At 38.5% G+C, this 17,495-nt stretch overlaps 1 protein-coding gene and 1 pseudogene across 1 annotated transcript; one reads left to right on the top strand and one right to left on the bottom strand.

The window, feature by feature from the left end:
- Nucleotides 1-1,383: 1,383 nt before the first annotated feature.
- TAF13 (TATA-box binding protein associated factor 13) lies at nt 1,384-9,985 on the top strand. Its single transcript, XM_025934920.2, has 4 exons — nt 1,384-1,478; nt 2,339-2,417; nt 6,499-6,596; nt 8,617-9,985. Exons 1-4 carry the CDS (start codon nt 1,452-1,454, stop codon nt 8,785-8,787), a joined length of 375 nt encoding a protein of 124 aa, XP_025790705.1. The 5' UTR covers nt 1,384-1,451; the 3' UTR covers nt 8,788-9,985.
- A 960-nt stretch (nt 9,986-10,945) lies between these two features.
- On the bottom strand, nt 10,946-11,388 carry LOC112864709 (small ribosomal subunit protein uS8 pseudogene; annotated as a pseudogene).
- Nucleotides 11,389-17,495: the final 6,107 nt, after the last annotated feature.

The raw sequence follows: 17,495 nt of genomic DNA, 5'->3' as shown, positions 1-17,495 counted from the left end.
CAGCAAACAATTCTGTGACACTGTTGGGTGTCCTACAATTTAATTCAATTTAATTCAAGTCTAATTTAATTCAATTAGATCCCACGAGTTAAGGGTGCAGTTCCACCAGACTGCTTCCCACTTTAGATGCCAGTTACAAGTAGTAGGTGCCAGAGTCCCCACCTTCTGTCCAACTTGGCTATAAATCAGAGGTTCCCATGACTTCCTCCCCCTTGGATTTATTTGCTAGAACACCTCACAGAACTAATGGAAACATTTACTTAGATGAACAGCCTATGATGAGAGCAAGGTCTGGAAGGGTCCTAAGTGAAGAGCTTCTCTGTCCTTGTGGAGTTGGGGGTGTGTCATTCTCTTCATAGGTGGGTATGTTCCCCAACCTGGAAGCTCTCCAAAACCCCTACTATTGGGATTTTTATGCCTCATGTAGGCATGATCAATTATTAACTACATTTCCAGCTTCCCTTCCCCATCTGGAGAATGGGAGCTGGGGCTGAAAACCCCAACCTTCTAATCATGGCTTGGTCTTTCTGGTGACCAGCCCCCATCTAGGATCCCATCCTAAATTGCCTCATAAGAACAAAAGATGCTCCTATGCTCTTATCACCAAGGAAATTTCAAGGGTTTTAGGAGTTCTGTGCCAGAAACTGGCAGCAGAGACCCATAAATATTTTTTTCTATTATCTCATAGTTTCATTCCTAGAAAATTAAATGTAAGTTAAAAGCATAGGACATGCTTTGTGTCTATATTTTAACAAAGGTTCTAGGTTCAGATAGTTAGATTTTTCACTTGCATGAATGTTTAGCAGGACATTCAGAAACATTGTGGAACAACTTTTCCTTGTGTGGTATCGTGTCTTGCATTGCATAACATTTTATATCCCTACCTTTAGCCTTCTAACGCCCGTGTTTTTCCCAATTACTGTTCTGATCAAAAAACTCCGCACAAATATTGAATCCTCAGTCTAAGGGGTAGTATCACCCCCTTAAAAACTAGTAGCGAAGAAAAACACACCCGACAACCGGTATAGTGCTTGGCAATTAATAATAGTGTAATTGAAAGTTGTTAAAATCGTTTAAGTACACTCTTCGGGCAGCCCAAGGACTGCTAGGACCCCCAACGATGCATAACTACACAGCCCCAAATCAGGAAGAAGTGATTCGATATGTAGAAGCAAATTCAGGGTCACAAGGAGATACACGCCCCCTTTACTTTGCGAATGTTTAATTAATCTGTGATCTTGAACACAGAGCCTAGAGCTCATCCCTCTCTCCCTAAACTCGGCTTGGGTCCCCTGTTAGCTTGTCTCCGCGCATTTTCCACCCCAGCTGGCCGGCCGGGACTAGGCTCCGTCTCGCCCCGCCCCTCCCTGCGCGTCACCGGAAGTGAGGCCGCGGATATAGTAAAACCCGCTGGGAGCGAGGCGGCTGAGTCCTGTAAGCTGGCTGGTGGCATGGCAGACGAGGAGGAAGATCCTACCGTGAGTGACCACCACTGTTACAACCCAGTCCTTTCTTCACTCCCTGGGGTGCAGAAGTGGAACTCGAGTTCAGAGTCACTCGAGGTTTTCCTTCGCGAATTCACTGGAGAGAGTTCGGGGATTTCACGCCGTGCTAGCCCTTCCCTCCCGATTCATCTCTTAGTGTGTGGGGCAGGACGTGAAGAGTGGGAAGGTGGCCCCTTGCCCTTTGCTTTTGGTCTCTATTTGTCAGACACTCTTTGAATCGCCTGGAGAATCATCATAGGACGAAGCTAATTATTTTTAGCTCTCATTATGAACCAACACTTCAACTAGTAACAAAACTATATACTTACTGTAAAGTAGTGGGAATAATGGACCGAAAGTCAGGGAATTTGTGTTTCAAAATCTCTATTATCTATGAGCAAGTTACTTAACTTTGAGCCTTGGTTTTCGTGTCGTAAAATGGGGTTAAGGCTTACTTGAAGAAAGTTCCTGGCACTGTATAAGCAATGCTTAATAAAAAATAAAGATAGTTTTACTTACTTCGATTCACTCTTAACAGTAAAACTGTGTAGTAATAGGCTAACCAGTTGGTTTAAAAAAAAAAAAAAAAAGTACGGTCATTGAAACGCTTCCAGCAGAGGCAGTAAAATTATTTGTTAGGGACACTGTAGGAGAGCCATTCCTGCATTGAGTGGGAAGTTGGACTGGATAGTCTTTAAGGCTCCTGAAATGCTAAGGTTTCATGATTTTTTTGCTGCATGTTTTAGGCTTTCTGGCATGATAATTAGTGTTGAAAGTGGAAAAAAATTAATGTTAATTGCTTAAAAATCAAATGCAGTGCTTGACATTTCTGTATATACATTTTTAACTTACAGTTTGAGGAAGAAAGTGAAGAAATTGGAGGAGGTGCAGAAGGTGGACAGGGTAAAAGGAAGAGACTTTTTTCTAAAGAATGTAAGTAATATTTGACAATGATTTAATTATAGATGATAAAAACTTTTGGACATGTTTGTTCAAAGTAGATTAATGTTCTGAATGTGTTTCCCTGTAGGGACAATATTCTCAGACTTGCCTGTAAGATTGTTTAACTTGTGAATCATGGATAGTAATGATCCTGACCCCAATTTATATGTTTGTATGTGGGTAGGTGGGTTTTGTGTGTACACATTTTGAAAAATTTTTATTTTAGAGACAGAAAGAACGCACATGCTGGGGAGAACACACATGCTGGGGGGAGAGAGAGAGAGAGAGAGAGAGAGGGAGAAAGAAACAGAAACTCAAGCATGCTTCACGCTCAGTGTGGAGCCCAACTTGGGGCTCAATCCCATGACCCTGGGACTGACTACAACCTGAGCTGAAATCAAGAGTCAGTCACTCAACCAACTGAGCCACCTAGGTTCCCCCACATTTTTTTTTAATACACAGTTTTTTAAAATGAGGAAATGTGATCAGTGTTTCAACTCAGGGACTAAGAACATACCTCCATTACTTTTTATGTCCTTTACTATTGCAGCAGTAGGAGCAGGGACTCCTTTGACTGTAAGTCAAAAATTATAATGGATCCTGGAACAGGTGCTGAGGGTAGGAATTAAGTTGGGGCTGTGGACTAAGGCATTGGAAAATACAGAAAAATGGTGAACAGTGTAAGGCATTACAGTGGCATGGAAATTATAATGTATTGATTGGTTCTCTAGTGTATTCCCTCAATAGACAGGTTTGACCCTTTTTGGCAAGTAAGTGGAAGAGCTGCTGTGTCTAGTGATGGTCAAAGCCAGCCCATGAAAGGCACTGTGAGAATGCACTCTCCAACCTGTGTCCTTTACATATAGTTATGGCTGAGTATTAACAAATGAATATATGGTTTATTTATGCTGGGTCAGGCTCAGTCATTTCCAAATGCTCTTGAAACTGCAGGCAGTATGTCTTTTTATTTTTATATTTTTAATGACTCAAATCCTCCATATCTCAATTTCTCACCTAAAGCTGACCAGTGTTTAATCCATCTCTGATACTGTTTACTCCATTTGTATGTGTTTTTGCTTCTTAATCAGCATAAGAAGGGGATTCCCACACTAGAGCATCTCAGTGTGATGTTTGCATAGTCAATTGTTAGCAGAAACCTTTGTTCTACTTGAATTGCTTTATTTTTGTGATGATAAGAATTTGGAATCTTCACAGCCTTCTGGTCTTACCTGAATCTTGATATGTTACTGGCCAAGATCTGTTCTAAATCTTCTTCTTAAAAAATTTTTTGCTACTATAACACAAAGTTTCAAAGCATTCACTGGTATTTGTATCTTTACAAACCTTTTAACCAAGTGCAGTTTACATACATACTGGTGAATTATGCCCATTAAAATGTTCATGACAAAGTATCTTACTCAAAATATTTAAGGAAAAATAGTAAGCTTACAATGGAGAATCCTGGCAGACAAGTAATGTCTAAAATGTTAGCTAAATGATCAAAGTCAACATCACCAGTAATATATATTAACATCACGTGATGCATTAAGATTGCACATCAGGGGCGCCTGGGTGGCTCAGTCAGTTAAGAGAGCACATCACCTCTATGGTATCCTTTCTACTAATGGGTACCCACAGCCTAATAATGAAAGAACACCAGACAAACCCAAATTGGGGAACACTACAAGATAACTAACCAGGAGTCTTCTACAGTGTCAAGGTCATAAAAGACTAGAAAAGTCTGAGGAACTGTCACTGATCAGTGAAAAGTAAAGAGGCATGGTAATTAAATAACGTGGGATCTTGAAATGTAAAAAGGATATCAGTTGAAAAACTGGTACAATCTGAGTAAGTTCTATATTTGTACCAATGTTAATTTCTTAGTTTTGATAAATGTCTTTGGTTATGTAAGATGTTAAAATAAGGGGAAGGTGGATGTAGGGTATTTGGGAACTCTACTATTTTTTGTAACTCTTCTGTAAGTCTGAAATTATCTCAAAAAAAAAAAAAAAAAGCAAAGTTGTCAGAATCTAAAGGAGAAAAAAAAATACTTGTTTTCTACTCCCTGTATCTGGACATAAAGGCTCTTACCAGTTTAAACTCTAGGGATACCTCTGTCCCAGGCTAACTTCCAAGTCACCCCTTTCTTTTCTTCCCTAGGCTTGATCTATTCTAGTCTCTTTTCAGTTCTACCAGCTTTTGCTTCTCCTAAATAGAAATTATTCTTAATGTACTCATTTCTTCATTATTTTTTTTAACTTTTTAAAATATTTAATTTTGAGAGAGAGAGAGAGAGAGAGAGAGAGAGAGAGAGAGACAGAGCAGGAGTGGGGGAGGGGCAGTGAGAAAGGGAGATACAGAATCCTAAGCAGGCTCCAGACTCTGAACTGACAGCACAGAGCCCAACGCGAGACTCAAACCCATGAACTGCAAGATCATGATCTGAGCTGAAGTTGGCCACTTAACCAACTGAGCTACCCAGGTGCCCCTCATGTCTTCCGTTAGAAATGTCCTAGGAGTTCCTTTTTTTTCTTTACTGTACTTAAAATAAATTGTATTAGTCTTAAATGAACAACTTAATGAATTTTACTTATTTACATATGACCACCACTCAGATCCATATACAAAACATTTCCAACCTGTGACCTTTTTTTTTTTTTTTTTAACATTTATATACCCCTTTCTGAACCGTTAAGAACAGATTGTTCTTTCAAGAAAAATGCGCACACAAATAGTGTATAAAATTTTTGCATTTAATTTCAGAAGGCCTCAAGGATTTCTTAGAGCCTATCCATGGACTAACTGGGAGTTTATAGACTATAGGATGAGAATCCACATGGATTCCATCTGCCTTAAACTACCAAGAAGTGTAATACTGTTAAGAGGAGGAATATTGACTCTGGAGCAAGATCAGTTGCATTCAAACTGAGGTTCCATCTCTTACGTCTGTGTGGAAAATCACTTAGCTTGGGTAAATCACTTAGCTCAGTGCCTCCGTTTTCTCATCTATATGGAATAGGGATAATAATAGTATCTACTTCAAAGGATTGTTGTGAGGTTTAAATGAGTTATGTATGTGAAAGGCTTAAAACCATATCCCTGGTACATAGTAAGGTCTATGTAAGTTTTAGCTGTTAGCACCCATTTTTATTACTCTGTATTAGACTTTTCTTCTCTTTTGCATTTTCTATGGTTCTTTCGGTTGAAGCCTGAAAGGACTTTATTAGCAGTGCATTGATCTAGGAAATGAAATGTCAAGATTCCACATAGTTCGCTTTCTCCTTTTGATTACCGTGTTCCTCCTATAAGAAGCAATTAGAGGGGCGCCTGGGTGGCGCAGTCGGTTAAGCGTCCGACTTCAGCCAGGTCACGATCTCGCGCTCCGTGAGTTCGAGCCCCGCGTCGGGCTCTGGGCTGATGGCTCAGAGCCTGGAGCCTGTTTCTGATTCTGTGTCTCCCTCTCTCTCTGCCCCTCCCCCGTTCATGCTCTGTCTCTCTCTGTCCCAAAAATAAATAAACGTTGAAAAAAAAAAAAAAAAAATTTAAAAAAAAAAAAAAAAAAAGAAGCAATTAGAGCACTTTCTTTCATGTCCTTTTTCCTATGTTAGTATCAGAAAGGATTTTGCCTTCTCTTTTCCAATGCCCCCCTGCCTGCCCCTCCTGTTCCCCCCCCTCCCCCCACTCCATACACACATAGAATACTCCCAGTAAGAGCTGAGCCATTGCTACTCATCCTGTCCCTGGCATGGAGTTTCCTAGTTACAGGTATTCTGGGGTTGTTGGTGAATAGATAATAGAGATTAGGGAAAGAATATTGATATCAGGGTTCAGTGGCTGGGAGGGAACAGGAGTTCCTAGTAGGGAAGGACAGGTAGGAACAGTTGTAGGAACAGTTGGTTATGAGAATGTGGTTAAAAGTCTTTTACACCAAAATCCATACTTGCAGACAACAAATATATAATATATGTTTATACAAGTATCTTGTCTTATTTGGTCCATTTCTAATTTGAAAAAGGTATTGGTAAAATTGTTAAATTTGTTCAAGTAAACAAAAATGATTGTTCTTTTGCAGTGCGATGTATGATGTATGGGTTTGGGGATGACCAGAATCCTTATACTGAGTCAGTGGATATTCTTGAAGACCTTGTCATAGAGTTCATCACTGAAATGGTAAGATTTTTTTTTGTAATTTGTCTTAGTTAATTGAGTAATAGATTTGAAACTCCTTATTTTTTTTTTTAAGATTTTATTTTTGAGAGGGGGAGGGGAGCACACACATGCACATGGGGCAGGGGCAGAAGGAGAGGGAGGGAGCATCTCAAGCAGGCTCCATGCCTCATCGCGGAGCCAAACATGGGGCTCTGTCTTAGGACGGGGAGATCATGACCTGGCTCAGTCAGTTAAGCATCTGACTCTTGGTTTCCTCTCAGGTCATGATTTCATGGTTTGGGAGTTCACACTTGAGCCTGCTAGGCATTCTCTCTCTCTCTCCCTCCCATTCTCTTTGCCACTCCCCTCGTCACGCTCTTGAGTACTGTCTCTAAATAAATAAATAAATAAAGTTAAAAAAAATATTTAAGATATATATATATGATATATACATACAAACACACTCATGTATATGTGCACACACAATATTCTACCTTCTCCTGAATTTTATTTATGAGGACATAATTATAAGATTCTAGAATAAAATTTACAAATATTAACCATAATCCCATTATCTAATGTAAGATCTCCCCTTCTAGTATTTTTTTAAAAATGTATACAGTGCTTAAAAAAAAAAATTAAATTAAAAAAAGGCGCGCCTGGGTGGCTCAGTCGGTTAAGTGTCCGACTTCGGCTCAGGTCATGATCTCACAGTTCACAAGTTCAAGCCCTGCTTCGGGCTCTGTGCTGACAGCTCAGAACTTGGAGCCTGCTTGGGATTCTGTGTCTCCCTCTCTCTCTGTGTTCATCCCCTGTTTGTACTTTGTCTCTCTCTCTCTCCCAAAGGTAAATAAACATTAAAAAAAAAATGTGTACAGTGCTTACATATAGTGGTAATCATAGTAAACATTTCTTTTACTCAGAGTTTTATAATATATATTTTCTACATTCTAATCACAATTATTTTAGTAGTTAGATGAAATTCATTTAAATTGTTTTCTAATATATTTAACCATTTCTCTCTTGCATAAGTTAGTAGGTTATTTTGATCTAAATAGATATGATCGTATTCATGAAATTTCCTCCCATCTCCTCCTTGGATATATTCACAGGGATAGGAATACTGAGTTTGGTTGTGTTCTTGTGAGTTTTTACCCTGTGTTATGGATTATTTCCTTAGTATAGAATAATAGAAGTAAAATTCCTGTCAGAGAGTATGCATTAAATTTTTTTTCCATTTATAAAAAGAATATTTGTTAAATTTAGGAATTATAAAAAAGTACAGGAGAGAAAATAGAAATCTGTAATCCTGCCATCTAGACAACTAATGCTCAGATTTTGGTGAATACTTTTTTGGTTTTTTGCACATATTTTTAAACTTTATTAAATTGAAATCATATAGTGTATTTAGTCTTAGAACCTTCTTTTTCACTTACGTAAGTAGAACACTTCCCATGTCATTGCATAATATTCTATAAATATTTTTAATGGCTTCATAATATCAATTGGTTGGATGTACCCAAATTTGTTTATTTAATGCCTTATTAAACACTTAATTTCCCCTTTTTTAGTCCTTAGAAATAATATTATGATGAACCTTTGTTTTTGCACAGGATGAATATATGATAGGAGATGAGATTTATTTGAATTTAAGGGGAAAACTCACCACTGTTTGTTTGTTTATTTTTACTCACCGCTATTTATTCGTTACTAGACAAAGCTTAAACGAAATATGCAGTTACAACGAAATTATAGAATTATTTTATACAAATGAAGACAAAGACTAGGTATACCAAAAAACAAAAAAAAAGAAACAATAAATTTGATAGTTTTAATGTCATTAGTATTAAAAAATGTCTATAAAACATTAAGCATCACTATAACACAGTAGCAAGTGGACAAAGGACATGAATATAAACACAATTAACAAATGAATAGCTATAAATAGAAGAGAAAGTCTTCAAACTCACCAGTATTAAGTAAATGCAAATAAAAAGTAAAATATTAGATTTTTTAAAATTAATTTATTTCTTTGTAATAGACTCACAAGGCAATGTCAATCGGAAGACAAGGTCGGGTACAAGTTGAAGATATCGTCTTCTTGATTCGAAAGGACCCAAGGAAGTTTGCTAGGGTTAAAGACTTGCTTACTATGAATGAAGAATTGAAACGAGCTAGAAAAGCATTTGATGAGGCAAACTATGGATCTTGACACCTTTTGTACTTTCTGAAGCTTCATTATCTTCTGGGGAAAGCATATATAATAACTGTATATTTTCCACTGTAAGGTCTCTATATCTAGCCATGAAGGTGAAGGATGGAGGAACACAAAGTTTTCCATTTTTTTTTTTTCATGTCTTCAATTTTAGAGTGATATTTGAGCCTTGAATTGTCTGCCATTATACTACTATACTTGAATTACTTACTGGGTTTTAATGACCACATGTAAGTTGAAGTACCTTGCAAACCATGCAGTTCCTTCTGACTTTTGACTGTCTAAATGATGAAGTAGTATTTATGTATTAGGTATTTGTGCCATTAGGTGTAGGCTATACTGTAGCTGTTTAATATATGAAATCTAAAGGGCACCTTCGACTATGATAGCTAAGACGTGTTTCATGTCTTCTAAAGTTTTTAGACTATAGTAGTCTAAGAGATTATTAAAAGATAGTGAGCTGGTTTGCTTTTTTTTAGGGAGAAGATACAAAAAAAATACAGTCTTTTGTAGGAGTGTTTATAGTAGTCTAGGAGGTTATTAAAAGATAGTGAACTGGTTTGTGTTTTTTTAGGGAGAAGATAACAAGAAAATACAGTCTTTTGTAGGAATGTTTATCTGTCTTGAGATATTTGTTGTTTAATATTCTTTTCTTTAGATAACAAGAATGTTGGCTTTTTTTTAACTACAAGTTTCATGTGAATTCTTCCGTATTGGAAGGCTTTTTTGATTTAAAACCTTTTGAGCGTATAATATACTAGTTGTCAAGTTTTAAGAGAACTCATTTTCCCAGGTTAGATTAAAGCGTCTAAAAATAAATGTTTTCAGTAACAGGAAGGTATTGCTTAAAAAGCTGATGGCAGGATAAGCATTTAGGATAGTGTTTTATTAACATACTTGTTAGTACTTGTTCATTGTGGAAATGTGTACTTGACTAAAACCATGTATGGTTGTGGAAACCACTTTTGTAGTTCAGGATATACAAGTTTTGTGTGCGTTCAGCTTATTGTATTAAATTATTGCACTTAGTTTAAAATAAGGATTAAAACTGCATTTAATGGGATCACTGAATATTACTCTGTGAAACAATGTTTTGTGTGCTGCTTGTAACATTATCTATAAATCAATATGTAAGAGAATTTTGCTTTCTTAACCTGTTGATACAAGGAATAAAGTCAAAAGTTAAAAGGATGAACACATGAATTTGACTATGTGATTTATCAGCTTTTCCTCTCCATTACTAGTAATGTAATTCTGGCTGCTTAATCTCAGTAAAGACTTTTTCTATATTGATAGAATTTTTCTGATTTGATGAGATTCAAGATAGCTGGGCAGAGCGTTTTGTTACTTAAAAAAAGTAAAAACCAATTGAAAAGCTACTCCAGTCTAAGCTGAAATCAAGAATGGGAATGGAATAATAAAATGTCAATATATTACTATTTTTGCTAATCAGGGTCAACTTCACCCTGAAAGAACTGGTAGTAACTGGCACTAGGAGAGCTATACTGGTACCTGTCTGAGCTAGGGCTGCCGTAACAAAATATCATAGACTGGGCAGCTTAAACAACAGAAGTTTACCTTCTCATGTTTCTGGATGCTGGAAGTCCAAGATCAGGGTGCCAGCATGATTGGGGTCTCGTGAGGACTTTTCCTGGGTTGCAGATAGCTCCTTCTTGCTGTGTCTTCACTTTTCCTGAGAGAGCTGTCTTTGTTTCTTTTCTTATAAGGGTACCAGTTCTGTCAGTTCAGAGGTCCACCCTTATGGCTTCATTAACTTTAACCACCTCTTTATTATTTTTTAAAATATTTATTTGTTTTTGAGAGCACAAGCAAGGGAGGGGCAGAGAGGATCTGAAGCGGGCTCTGTGCTGACGGGCTGACAGCAGTGAGCCTGATGTGGGGCTCGAAGTCACGAACCACAAGATCACGACCGGAGACGACTGAGCCACCCAGGTGCCCCTTAACTTTAATCACCTCTTTAAAGGCCCCATCTCCCATATTGTCAGATGGGGGTGGGGGGTAGGGCTTCAACGTAATGAATTTTAGGAGGTTACAATTCAGTCTATAGCAGTGCCATTAATCTTACTATTTTGCTAGTGACCCTGGCATTTGTTTAGTTTTTTGTGTGTGTTTTTTGTTGTTGTTGTGGGTTTTTTTTAAGAGTCCAGTGAGGCATTTTCTTTGCATGAATGTATTACATCCCTAGAGAAAAAAAATCCCAGGATTTTCCCTCCTGTGTATTTTCATCTTGCTTCTTCATGGTCCATGCTACCAGCTGAGGTTGTCAGTACGATGAAACCAAACTGGCAGGACAGAAGCAGATTATTCTGCCATTTTTCTAGATCTTTGCATTGTACATCAAACCTGGGGCTGATCACTCCACACTTGTTTAATCTGCCCATGAGGTTCACAACAATTTTCCCAGTTCTATGATCATCGATGATTTCAAATTTGTCAGTGTAACCATGCTTCATCATCCACAGTTAAAAATCAGATGATGACCTTGGAGCATGGCCTAATAAGAACCTGGCATTTGCCTGTCTTTTCAGCATTGTTAATGCTCTTCAGAGTATCCATGACAACATTCATGTGCACCATTATGGTAGCACGGAAAAATGGAGTTAAGTTTTTTGTGGGACATTGTATCGTAGGTTGCAAATGATAGAACTTGACTCAAAAATCACATAAGCAAAAGAGGAATTTATTGTTTTTATCCAGCTGAAACAAGGGAAAGTAAGGATGGTATTGACTCCCCAGGGTTGACTAGGTCTAAGAACTTGAGAATCAAGACTGTCCATCTTTGTCCTAATTTTGATTTTACTCTCTCAGAAACCTCAGTGTGTGAAGAGAATATAATAGCAGTTCTAAGGTTTCTAGTCATACAACTGATGGAGGGTACTACTTCACTTTCCAATACAGAAAATCCCCAGAAGTGATCAGGGTGGGAGGTAGGAGCTGGATAGTATTAGGAAGAAAGGGAAAGAGAGGCTGGGCAGACAAAAATAGCAGATGTGTGCTGACTTGATTCACAAGCTTACTTATTTGAATTCTAATAACAAGACATTATGGCTCTCTTCTAATATCTAGAGCTGCACTGTGTAATATTGCAGCCACTAGCCACATGGGACTATTTATTTATTTTTTTAATGTTTATTTTTGAGACAGAGACAGAGCATGAATGGCGGAGTGTCAGAGAGAGAGGGAGACACAGAATTCAAAGTGGGCTCCAGGCTCTGAGCTGTCAGCACAGAGCCCGATGCGGGGCTCGAACTCACAGACTGTGAGATCATGACCTGAGCAGAAGTCAGAAGCTCAACCGACTGAGCCACCCAGGAGCCCCAACATGGGACTATTTAAATTTAATTAATTCAAATTAAATAAAATTAAAACTTCAGTTCCTCATTTGAAGTGCTTATCAGTCCCATGGCCAGTAGCTACTGCATTGAACAGTGGAGATGTAGGACATTTCCATCATCACAGAAAATTGTTTTGGACAGTGCTGATCTGTAATATTCAGGTGCTCTTTCCTAAGTTAATTCACTTAAAAAAAACTTACTATGAAAAATCTCAAGTATACATAATAATAGAATAGTATGAGCCCCATCTTCAACAATTAACTCATCTTTTGCCAATTTTAATGTCTTATCTATACCCCCACCTTTTGGGGGTAAAGGGACAGTTTTTTAAACCAAATCCCAGCTTTCATTGTATCATTTCATCTATACATATTTCAGTATGTCATCTCTAGCAAAAAGTTTTAAAAGGTAGCCCAGATACTATTATCATACTGTAACAAAAGTTAATATTAATTCCTCAAGACTCCATTTAATACCCAATCCCTGTTTAAATCTCCTAGTTTGTCTCAAAATATCTTTTTGAGTTTTTATATTTCTTTTCTATTGTTTCTATAACAAATTACTGTAAATTTAGTAACTTCAAACAATGTAAATTCATTATCTTACCAGGTCTTTAGGTCAGAAGTCTGACATGGGCATCCCTGGGGCTAACATCAAGGTACTACATTCCTTTCTGGATATTCTAGGAGAGAATCTGTTTACTTGCCTTTTCCAGCATCTACAGCCTGCATTCTTTGGTTCTTAGTCCCCTTCTGCCTTCCAAATTAGCAATGTTTCATCTTTTTGACTTTCCTTCCATAGTAGTATCTCCCTCTGACCCCCGCTGGGAAAGGTTCTCTGCTTCTAAGGACCCAAGTGATTATAGCCCAGAATAACCTCCCCATTTAAAAATCTTTAACATAATCACACTAGCAAAGTCTCTGACCATGAAAAGTAACATATTCACAGGTTCTGAGGATTAAGATGTGGATGTCTTTGGGAGGGGCTATTATTCTGCCTCCCACTGTTTGTCTGCAGTGGAATATTTTTTTAAAGTAGGCTCCATGCCCAATGTGGGGCTCAAACTCACAACCCTGAGGTCAAGAGTTGCATGCTGTACTGACTGAGCCAGCCAGGCACCCCATGCAGTAGAATCTAAACAAGGTGTCCCCCATTGCATTTGGTTGCCCATTGATTGCATTGGGTAAAGTCTAAATCTCTGTTAATCTCTAATAGCTCTTCCCCCCACCCCACACTTTGTTTAATGAGGCTCTCTCTTTAAATAAATTATAACTTTTTTTTTTAACAAGCATGTTTATTTGCTGTTCAAGCAGAACATCTAATATAATCTGTGATTCACTTGAAATGGGCTTTACTGTATTTAAACTGATTTTCTTAAGTAAAAGCTATAATATTAATACTAAGGGTAGAAATTTTTAAGTGGAGGCCATAGCTCACTTGACTTCACATCAGTGGAGAGAGGTAGTATCTGGAGAGTCTGTTGGCCACTTCCCAAGAGGCCTCTAGAGGTTGCATTACTTGGGTGAATATGTGGTCCAAAGTTTGATTTGCATCACTGCAGGCTTGGAAACTGATTTTGTTAGCAAATGGAAAGCACATCCATCTCTCAGGGTGGACTCACAGAAACCAAGCTAGTAAGACCAATGTATGAACATGGATGCCAATTTACAGATGTAGATAAAATCTGTATAGGTTTGACCAGCCAGTTTTTCCTTTCCCTAGGCAGACAATGTGGGAAATCAAAACATAAATATGAAGGTGAATTAGAATGAGGGGAATTGGATGAATGCATTGCCTAGAGCACCAAATAAGAGGATAAAATTAATACAGAATCAGGAAGAATGTCTCCCCAGGGCTCAAAGCAATGCACTGGGGTATGTTTCCTGAGGAGCATCCTTTAAGATTCCTTTGTCACTGGGGCGCCTGGGTGGTGCAGTCGGTTAAGCGTCCGACTTCAGCCAGGTCACGATCTCGCGCTCCGTGAGTTCGAGCCCCGCGTCAGGCTCTGGGCTGATGGCTCAGAGCCTGGAGCCTGTTTCCGATTCTGTGTCTCCCTCTCTCTCTGCCCCTCCCCCGTTCATGCTCTGTCTCTCTCTGTCCCAAAAATAAATAAATGTTGGAAAAAAAATTTTTTTTTTAAATTAAAAAAAATAAAAAAAAAAGATTCCTTTGTCACTGGTACTGGAAAGTTGGCTTGAGTTTTCATTTCCAGTGACAGTAGGCATCCAAGCATTGTCTGTTTGTGGCTTTCAGGTGACTTTGTGTATTTCTACTCTAATGTATTCAAATGTTGAGCTCAGAGGTAATTCAGAGAGGGGAATTTTACTTTCAATATCTTCAGGGAAGCTTCGTAGTTGTTCCCAAGAGCTGACAACGCTAAACATTGTGCCTGAAAATCAAGAACTTTTCAAGAACTCTGCCTGTATCCCAGAACATTCCTAATCTCTAGGCCTGATTTTTCTGAGGGCCCTATGTTTACCTTCTTCTTTTTTTTTTTTTTTTTATTTTTTTTTTCTTTTCAACGTTTTTATTTATTTTTGGGACAGAGAGAGACAGAGCATGAACGGGGGAGGGGCAGAGAGAGAGGGAGACACAGAATCGGAAACAGGCTCCAGGCTCTGAGCCATCAGCCCAGAGCCTGACGCGGGGCTCGAACTCACGGACCGCGAGATCGTGACCTGGCTGAAGTCGGACGCTTAACCGACTGCACCACCCAGGCGCCCCTCTTCTTCTTTTTTTTAATGTTTATTTATTTTTGAGAGGGGGAGGGGGCAGAGAGAGAGAGAGACACAGAATCCAAAGCAGGTTCCAGGCTCTGAACTGTCAGCACAGAGTCCAACGAGGGGCTCGAACTCACAAACTACAAGATCAGGACCTGAGCTGAAGTTGGAGGCTTAACTGACTGAGCCACCCAGGCACCCCCCTATGTTTACCTTCTTAGCACAGAGACTGAGAGGTGGATGACCAGTGAGCAAGGTATTAAATGGGTTGTTATAGGTTGCTGCTTTTCCTGGATCCTGGTAAATGACTACATGAGCTAGATTGTTTTATTATGATTGGGAAATGCTAGGATAAAATAGGCAGAGAGGGAAAGGTTAGGACCTGAGGTCCCTGGGTGGGGGGAAAAACACATATTTTGGAACAATGCTGGGAGCATTTGACCACAGCAAACCCCCTCGGGCTTAAGGTTCCTCTTAAGAACTTAACAGACACCACCTACTCCCCCTCAGGTTCCCGTCAGGAATTTGACTATCAAAATACCTAACTAACAAAAGTAAACCATAAAACTTGTGTTACATGAGGGACAGTATGACCATAGTCTGACTCCTCACACAATGGAGTCGAGCCAATCAGGAATGGACAAGCCAGCACCTAGAGTTATCTAGTTAGTAAGGGTAGAACCTGAAAAGGAACGAGGGAGAAGGGAAGAGAGGGCTGACCAGAATCTTATAAAACAAAGACCCTTGCCTATTGTTGCAGAAATTGACTTTCAAAATGTCCCTTCTCTGCAAAAGAGCTTTCATACTATTCTTCCTTTCTGATCTTTAATAAACTTAAAAAAGATTTTTTAATGTTTATTCATTTTTGAGAGACAGAAACAGAGCACAAGCCAGGGTAGGCCAGAGAGAGAGAGGGGACATAGAATCCAAAGCAGGCGCCAGACTGAATTGCCAGCACGGAGCCTGATGTGGGGCTCAAATTCACAAACTGTGAGATCGAGATCGTGACCTGAGCCGAAGTCTGATGCTTAACCAACTGAGTCACCCAGGCATCCCTACTCTATTACACTTTTGCCTGCTGCTCATTTTGTTTTGTGTCCACCTCTTCATTCTTCAAAGCGGTGAGAACGAATCCCAGGTATTGAGGTAAAAAATCCTGGAACATTATGGGATAGGATCACAGAAACTATTTTGATATGTCAGCATGTATTTATTAAGCACCTATATTTTATTTGAGACATAGCACTGATACTATTTTGCTATATGGTATCTGTAGGAGTGGAATTCTAAAGTTATCGAAATAAAGTAAGGAGAAATTTCTTATGTTACCTGTAGATTGGTAAGAGTTTCAGTTTGAACTTTTTTACAAAATCCCAATTCATGTGTAATTGGTAGCACTGAGACTTCTATGCATATGCTCACTATATTATACTTACACAGAAACCCTGGTAAACTGTGTTGAACTTGGGTGCATTCTTTTAGGATAGGAAGAACAATCACTGAAACATAAAGCATTTTGTCATTTGCCTTTGTGTGGCTATATTTACTTACTTACTTACTTACTTACTTACTTACTTACTTACTTACTTATTTATTTATTTATTTATTTATTTATTTATTTATTTATTTATGAGCCAGGGAGAGGGGTAAAGGGGGTGAGAAAGGCAGAGAGAGATGAGAGAGAGAGAGAGAAAGAGAGAGAGATCTTAAACAGGCTCTGTGTTCAGTGCAGAGCCTGACTCGGGGCCCAATCTCATGACCTTGGGATCATGACCTGAGCCAAGATCAAGAGGTAGACACTCAGGGGTGTCTGGGTGGCTCAGTTGGTTGAGCATTCTGACTTTGGCTCAGGTCATGATCTCACGGTTTGTGAGTTCAAGCCCTGCATCAGGCTCTGTGCTGACAGCTCAGAGCCTGGAGCCTGCTTCAGATTCTGTGTCTCCCTCTCTCTCTGCCCCTCCCCTGATCACACTCTGTCTCTCTCTGTCTCTCTCTTTCAAAAATAAATAAACATTAAAAAGTAATTAAAAAAAAAAAAGAGTCAGACACTCAACCAACTGAGCCATCCAGGGGCTGTGTGACTATTTCAGATAAATAACTCAAAATTTAGTTGGAAAGGGCCAATTTAGTTACTGACCAAGCTCTAAAAGAAATGCTAATATGATACTTAATTTTTCTGAAATAGGATTTTTATAAATATTTTGGGGGCACATGACTTACAATAAGACACCTACCTAGACTCATTTTGGTCAATCTCTATTTTTCTTTGCTCTTTCTAGCAAGTTCTATTAAATAGTCTCAAGATTATTACTAGAAAGTTACTAACCTTACCCTAAAATACCCATCCAAAATTATGATGCTTAATGTGATTTATGTATTAATATTTTTAATCTGTAGTTTCCCCCGTTTTTGACTTTGAAGTCTGCCAGTGGTTTCATTAAAATAGGGTGAATTTTTTATTTCAAAACAGAATATTTAAAAATTTGTATTTTTGTTTTCAGTAGAACATCCAATTATTTACTTAACATAAAAAAGCACATCTCTTTTATGTTGAAACAAGAATGTGTGTGTGTGTGTGTGTGTGTGTGTGTGTGTGTGTGTTGCTAGGTTTAGTCATTGACATATAATT

Source organism: Puma concolor, chromosome C1 (genome assembly GCF_028749965.1).
Source record: "Puma concolor isolate L17-30 chromosome C1, mPumCon1.1.hap2, whole genome shotgun sequence".
In the NCBI taxonomy this organism is placed as follows: Eukaryota; Metazoa; Chordata; class Mammalia; order Carnivora; family Felidae; genus Puma; species Puma concolor.
The sequence above is the reverse complement of the archived record's forward strand: the minus strand, read 5'-3'. Positions and strand labels throughout refer to the sequence as shown.

Coding starts and splice junctions, on each gene's coding strand:
- TAF13 (XM_025934920.2), top strand. CDS start 1,452: ATGGCAGACGAGGAGGAAGATCCTACC. Junction 1,479..2,338: donor ACGAGGAGGAAGATCCTACC/GTGAGTGACCAC, acceptor TTTAACTTACAG/TTTGAGGAAGAAAGTGAAGA. Junction 2,418..6,498: donor GAGACTTTTTTCTAAAGAAT/GTAAGTAATATT, acceptor GTTCTTTTGCAG/TGCGATGTATGATGTATGGG.